Source organism: Aplysia californica, unplaced genomic scaffold (assembly GCF_000002075.1).
Source record: "Aplysia californica isolate F4 #8 unplaced genomic scaffold, AplCal3.0 scaffold00047, whole genome shotgun sequence".
NCBI lineage: Eukaryota > Metazoa > Mollusca > Gastropoda > Aplysiida > Aplysiidae > Aplysia > Aplysia californica.
In genome coordinates, this window is record NW_004797317.1 from 32,877 (window position 1) to 40,376 (window position 7,500).

Here is a 7,500-nt window from a genome sequence, read left to right on the forward strand (position 1 = left end):
CCATGGCAGAAGATGATGCCCGAGGCCATAGCAATTGTTTGTTCACCAAAGTTTCAAGAGTAAGTCATTAAGTAGAGAGGTATTTTTATTTTTGTCAGTGTGATTTCTCTCTGTTTCTCAAACATGCTGTGTGGTTTAACCTTCCAAGCTTTGCTAAAATATAGCCTGTGGTGTCAGTGGAAATAATTATATTGATTTCATCATGTTGTAAAATGCTTGAGAACTTGCAGCCCAAGCAAGTGAATACCTTAAACCAAAAAAAAGCTAATAAAATCAACCATGACACCAAAGAACGAAACAGTTGTTTTCTGTTGTTGTTTCTTTTCAGGAGCCTATAAATTAGCCTTTATATCGCTGCTAACAGTTAAGTGAGTTAAACACATTTAATACGTTTTTGAGGATCTGAGGATGGAAGTCCCATGTCCAAGTGACAAATTTTGTCGTAAGGCAAAGTGCGAGCATTATTCAAAATACTTACATTAGAGATTGTATGACTGAGATTACGACAGTTAGACTTTTCTACATTATTTTTAAAAAAAGGTGCCATCATTTGTCTGAGCTATTGTAAAAAACATGTCAGCTGTCTACTTTGTATTCAAGTTTATTCATATTTCTGTACTCTTTTTATGGATCAGTTGAGCATGGACTTGGTTTAGGTAGTAGACTTTAGACGTAAAGTAACATTCAGCACAGGTTGTTTTCATGTATTCAACAGTTGAAGAGAATTTGTCTTGTCCCTATTGAGAGGAGCCAATTTTCTGGACAAATTCAGAAATCCAGTTTTCTGAAATTGGTGTGGATTTTTCCGACTTGTGCATTTCATATTTGACTTTGTATAAAACAAACATCTTGACACAAGATGATCTGTAAATTTTAAGTCTCTGCACATGCATTTCCACTGGACCAAAAAGCTCAGGATGTTTGTTCACGGCCAGCTGGCAATGCTTCCCATTTCTTTCTCTGTATGCCCTGTGTGTGTGGACATGGTCTCTGCTTGCTCAAAATATGTGTATAAATAGATAACTGTCCTTGCTCTCTTTTTCTCACAGGACAGGAATTTTTAAACTAACGGATCACGGTCTGGATGTCATTGGTTCTTGTACACAGACTGGATTCCACCCACATAGTAAAGACCCCCCTCTGTTTGAGGTAAGTTGCTCTTAATACTTTTCATTGAACTTTTATGTCTTAACTCTCTCTCTCCGAGGGGGATAAACCCCTTATGCCGGGACCCTTTTTTAGTACGGAATCTAAATGTTACATGCGCGTCACTAAATTGGTCATTAAATCAAAACAAGTGAACCTATTTTGATAGTTCTTCATCCAATGAAGAAACTCCCGTAAAAGAGAGTTCTTACCCGCTGTGCGGGTGAGCCACTGGCAACAGCTCAGGTACATTCTATTACAATGACTTTGACATCAAATTAGTTTTCCGCATTTGCGAAAGTCATCGTCAAAGTCGTAATAGAATGTGCCCGAGTTGCTGCCAGTGGCTCACCGGCACAGCGGGTCTGATCGCGAGCCGCTTGGAGCGACTTGCCAGAGATAAGGAGTTTGACACATTACACCCTAACTCGCCCGGGATCGCCCGGGAATTCCCTTACGCGCTCCATCCTGACTCGCCCGGAACCGCCCGCGCCGACCCAGCGTCTTTAGAAACGAAAGTCTCGCCTTGACGAGACTCTGGGGCCGGGATTTTGATTTGCATAGTATAGCAAAAAGTTTCTTCTTTCGTTTGATACCAAAACGAAATTTTTCGGGCCAGTAGTTTTAGTATTAGAGCTGATCAAAGTGCGATCGCGTTACCGACACTTCGAATTGTTGAAAAGCGACGCAATTGAGTTTGAAAAACGGAAATAACGATGGATTTGAGCAAAAACGAGCATGTGACAATTCAGATGGCTCAGATTTTGATGAAAACGTTGTAAGAAGAGTTTGGGGCGATTCCGATTGATCAGACGGAGCAAATTTAGAATTTAGATCTAGGGCCCGACCGCGAGGCTGAGAGTGAGAGTGACGGGTTGGACACCCCAATTGAACTAAAGTTAGAACATTTCCAACAGTTTGCGCATACATAAAGTTATATTTTGCTGAAACTACATTCAGTTTTCTTTTTAACTTTTATTTTTTCAGGATTTTTGGAATTTGTTTAGTATTTTTAAAATGTGTTTTTTAAAGGCTCGTATTCACGGGAGGTGGGTTCTTTCCCCCTGCTTAGGATCTAACAATGGACTTCCCGTCCAGGCCCTTAGGGTGTAATGTATTAATGGGCTTGAAAATCAGCATGAAAGTTGTCAGTGGATAGTACGATTATTTTAAAAAATACATTAGAAACAATGTTGACCTAAATAGAAACACGATACTAAGATAAATGATGATGATTGGGCCGGGGGCTCTCGTGGCCTAGAGGTTAAGGTGTTAGCCTCTCATTCAAAGGTCCCGGGTTCGAATCTGGGTAGCGACCGAAAAATTTTCTTCTCTAAATTTGTCTCCTTTCACCTCATTTCCTGCTCTCTAGCAATGTTCTGTCGTCTGCTTTCATCTCCTCTTTCTGCCCTCACCCCCTCAGTCCCTTCCTCTGGGCTCCTGATTCTTTCTGCAGCCTTTCTACTGCTACTCCTTCGCTTCTTCTTACTGCTGTCTTTCAGCCTCACCCCTGATCTTCTGGTAGGAAAGATCTACACCTAGCCTTCTCGGACAAGGGCGAAAAATCTCAGAGGGCGCGTGTGCAAGTTGCACACGTTAAAGATCCCTTGGTGGTCTAAAATCGATAAGAGTAGGCTTCGGCCGCCACCCGGGCAAAATTCAAAATTTCCTACCAACTGAAAATATTAGGTGTGTCCCGCGCGCTCATATGACCTTATGCAGTTGCAAGCGCCGTAAAACACTTTACCAAAAAAAAAAAAAATTATGATTGGGCCCCAGATTGTATGAGTAATTTTCTTTTTGTGCAAAATACAGTTGAACCTGTTCTAACAAAGACAATCGTCAGTACATTATAATGACACTGTCAAAGAGGACCACCTGCCTAAGTTGACCACCTTTCTCCTCGATGATGAATGGTCATCTTAGACAGGTTTGTGTGAATGTAGAAAAATGTCTGTAAATAGTAGAGTTAATGCTACCTTTGGTCTTTGTTCAAAGATGTAAACAGTGTTACTTTTAATTTTAAATTGCTGGGGGAGGGGGGGTTAACAAAATGTTACCATATATATCATTATATTTTTAGATACTGTAACCGTTTTGACATACAAAATAAAACCAAACAGTGTTAAGTATTAACGTGAAAATAATCAGCTAGTGTCCCGCGGGCTCTTATGACCTTGGGCAGTTGCAAGTACCGTAAAACATTTACCAAACAATATTTTTATCATGATATTTTCTATGTCGCCAGACATGTGACCATGTTCAAGTGTTGAGCACAGAGAGTATAACCCTCACCGACAAAAGAAGATGAGAGTAGAGCTGGAACAGGGGCCTGTGCTAATTTGTGCTAATCCGTCACCATTGACAAGAGTGAAGAAGCTGTACATATTATATTTCATTAAAACTTACTATTGAACTCTCTTCATCTTTTGTGGAAAAACTATTTGTATATGTTTGCATTTTTTATATTGGCTATATAATTTATGACACAATTGTTGCTTTTATTGCTGATTTCCTTGAAAGACAGCCAATATATATGTGCTTGAAAGATGTGGGATGCTCTGTTTTTTTCTGGACAAATGAACTTTTTATATAAAAATCAGTTGCACACGTGTGTGTGTGTGTGTGTGTGTGTGTGTGTGTGTGTGTGTGTGTGTGTGTATGTGTATACGTAGAGAAAAGGAGGAAGGAAGAATGGGCTGCTTATTTTTTTTTTAAATTCTGAGTGTGTGATGGGATGGAAGTTATCAGTTGATTTTTTCATGTTCAGTTCATGTGGAATGAAACCTGTTTGAGAATTGATATGCTTGTGAAAAGTTGAGTCAGTCTGAGCTTAATACTTTATTTTGTGCATTGTGTAAAAGGCTGTGAACTGTTTTGAAGAGGTTTAACTAAACAATGTTGGTACTGAGTGAAGGTGACATGAAAAAATCCACTGTCCTTTGGCTAAACTTGTTCTTGAATTTGTTTTCTCAAAATGGTTCTGTGCCATGTTCCCCCAAGGACTTATTCATTGTTTTCTCTTCTCTGTTGAAGATGAGGTAAGTGTGTGTTTACAGAGTTTGGTTGTTTGGATTTTTTTGAGTTGTGGTCTTAATTTAATATGGATGCGGAGAGAAAGTGGATTGAAGTGATGTGTCTTGTTCCACCGTATTGGAATTTTGTGTTTTTTAAATTTTGTTTTCCAACCGATTTTTTTTCCAGGGGGATGGGGGGGGGGGGGGGTATGTGGGAGGTATCTGTATCTCCTCGTTTCTTGCTTTACTTTCTGTGATATCAGTACTTGCCCCTCTAGCACTTCCCACTGTGAGAGACTTCTGGCTGTGTTGGAAGATTGTGACGAATTTGTAAATCTTATACCGGTACTACAAGTATACTTATGTATTCAGTCAGACTGTAATGTCGGTTAGTATTCTTTAATGCTCTTGACACAATTATGTAATAATGTAACAAAACTCCTGTTATTACTTAATATCATTATGTTTATTGATGTAGATTAAATATCAAGGCCCAACCTTTAATTTTTCAGGTTTACAAAACTTTGGCCCAGGGGTGAAAGTGTTAGTAAAATGAGTCAGATGTTGTTCATGTGTTCACACACATGGATGTCAGATGTCTTAGTAGTTCTTAAAGGATACTTAAGAATTCTCCTTACCTCCATCTCTCTATCTCTACCTCTCCCTCCCTCTCTCTCTGTCTCTGTCCCTCTGTATCACTGTCTGTCCGTCTGTCTGTCCGTCTGTCTGTCTGTCTGTCTGTCTGTCTGTCTGTCTGTCTGTCTGTCTGTCTGTCTGTCTGTCTGTCTGTCTGTCTGTCTGTCTGTCTGTCTGTCTGTCTGTCTGTCTGTCTGTCTGTCTCTCTCTCTCTCTCTCTCTCTCTCTCTCTCTTTCTCTCTCTCTCTCTCTTTCTCTTTCAGTCTCTCTGTCTCCCCCCCCCCAAGTTATGTTAATAGTAAGCACTCCTACAAGGCTCAGGTTTAATCAATGTGGTCTTCTCTGTTCCCTCTATTTGAAATGTGGTGTAGGCCTAGTCCCAGCCAAGTACGAGCATTATCATCAGTACCATCAGTATCAGGGTATTCTCTGTAAACCATCTCACTACATTATATACTACTTTATACTAGTCCTCATAATTGTTGTCTCGGTGCATGTGATGTGACTATGTTTCTTACTTTTCCTTTGTTGAGGAGAACATGAACGTTTAAGTTTGTACTTCTTTAGTTCAATTTTGTGTTGATTATATACATGTATTATTATTATATTATAGAATATTTATGAAATGAACTCGCTGTCTTCTGAATTGCTTTTTTCATGGTATTCAAAATAATGTACGTTTCTTCATTTTGCATGAAGAAATAAATCATGGACTGTGCTGCAGCTTGCCGTAACAGATCTCTGTTGTTCCTTGTCCTCTGTCTTTGAGGAAATTTCATGAACTTTGGACCAAAGTCCGATAAAAGATATTTCAAACATGGTGTTCCAAAAGTCTGGACAAATAGGCAAAGTGTATATATTTTTTTTGGATATACCTGAAAGTTTCTATAACATTTTAATCAAACGGTATAGATGTATGAAAGTACAATTATCCTCTTAATGAAATCCAATATTTGTGGTGTAAAGGTAGATGTGATTTGTAAAGTTCACATGGATACTGTCGTCAGTTTCAGCAAATTTGCCAGAAGGCTATCGTGTGAGTATGATTATGAGTTTTCCTTTGTGTCCAGATGTTTGGGACTCCCTGCATTGTATAAGTTTTTGTGCAACTACTCACAGGACTCAAAATGGATTATTCTAAACGCTGAACTCTTGCACTGAATAGTGTTAAGTTGAACATCTAGCTGTCACTGGGGAAATTGAAGGAAAATGAGGCAGGGGTAGGCCCAGAGCATCCTACATGGTGAACCTGAACAGGTGGGTGACGGGGAAATACGTGTGTATAGCTTTTATAAGAGCATCCGAGCAAGGGAATGAATGGAGGGCCATGATCGCTGACGTCTGTCGCAGATCTCGCACGTGATGATGATGATGTTGATGATGACAATGAACTCTTGCAAGAGCTTCGGTCTGAGGAATATTCCAGTCAAAAGCAAAGAGAAAAAAATGAGTGCTGTACACTTGAAATTGTCTGCGACGACACCCCCCCCCCATTGTTGAGAGGAAAAAAGTGGTTGTCTTTAACAGGTGGACGTCTTACTGTGTTATTAGAATTTATGTTAAAAATACACAACGGAGGAACCGGAAGTGGCGTTTGCACCAGTGATTGTCTTAGGGCGAAAACATAGAGAACGCCGATTTCGGAGACTGACTAGTAAGCGCCGATAGGTATACAAATTCCCTTATGATTTCCAACTTGCCCCACACAGAGCTGGCGGACTGCAGGCGGCTGTAAGCTCCGATCGGCGTTGTCGTCTTTATTGCAATCCAAACTACATTCTTATTACGCCGAAAAGTGGGAAGGGCGTCTCGCTGTCAACTCGCGACCGCAGTGCTTTCTTGTCGTATCTCCATTTTTAAACAGTGAAAATGTGACTTCTTCTTAAGCTCACTCTTTGTTGTGAACTTCTTTCACTGTTATTAAAAATGGAGATGCAACAAGAAAGCACTGAGGTCGAGAACTCTCAACTCTCAATGCTGTCTCGCCGTCGCCAGCTCGGGTTGAGCGGTTTGCATAACGCCACCCGACTAGACAGGGGACAATTTTAAATGGCCATTTCAGAGCTGGTGCTTAACGGTAGACAAAAACTAATTACATTTTTGAAATTAGCGTCGTCAAATTAATGTGGCAGTAAAACAGAATTACATTTTAAGCAACATTTTTCGGGATTTCGAATTGTTGTTTCTTAAATCCCCAAATAAATGCTTCATAAATACATGTACCAGCTGTTTTGTGGTGTAATGTTTTTCTGATATCTAGATCTAGGCTTTAGGCGCCTTCTATGTGGAGTCAAGCAGACACCTACTGACGCTTATCGGCGTCGATCTTCAGCCGCTTAAGTTTCCGCGTTCCCAATGTTATTGCTCATATTACATATGGCCGTTAGGGCAGGTTCCCTATACTTCTCTCTTGCTGGATGGAGCCTTGGGTTGGATTTAGCAATGAAATTTCTTCAACACAGAACGTTCAGTAATTCAACTCTTGAACAAACCAAGCGGAGAGAGAGCCATGAAACCCATGAAACCCAAAATCTAGAATGTTTAGGGATTTAGATCAAGAGAAAGACCAAGGAATGTCTGGCTGGGTGGGGTTTAAAAGGTCCCTATGTCAATCACAGAAGCCACACACTTAGCACGGGACCGAAACCTGCACCTCCCCTCGACATCCTAAGAATACAAGAGGAAGGAAAGGGGGTCTCCT

At 40.3% G+C, this 7,500-nt stretch overlaps 1 protein-coding gene across 1 annotated transcript in view; it reads left to right on the top strand.

Annotated features, from left to right (window-relative positions):
* LOC101857172 (STAM-binding protein) overlaps nucleotides 1-3,796 on the top strand; it is a 15,598-nt gene extending 11,802 nt beyond the window's left edge. The window contains exons 9-11 of the mRNA XM_005092474.3: nucleotides 1-59; nucleotides 1,050-1,149; nucleotides 3,395-3,796. The exon at nucleotides 1-59 is cut by the window's left edge and continues 54 nt beyond it. Coding sequence (XP_005092531.1) covers nucleotides 1-59; nucleotides 1,050-1,149; nucleotides 3,395-3,457 — 222 coding nt within the window. The 3' untranslated portion in view covers nucleotides 3,458-3,796. The remainder of the gene's footprint in view (nucleotides 60-1,049; nucleotides 1,150-3,394) is intronic.
* Nucleotides 3,797-7,500: the final 3,704 nt, after the last annotated feature.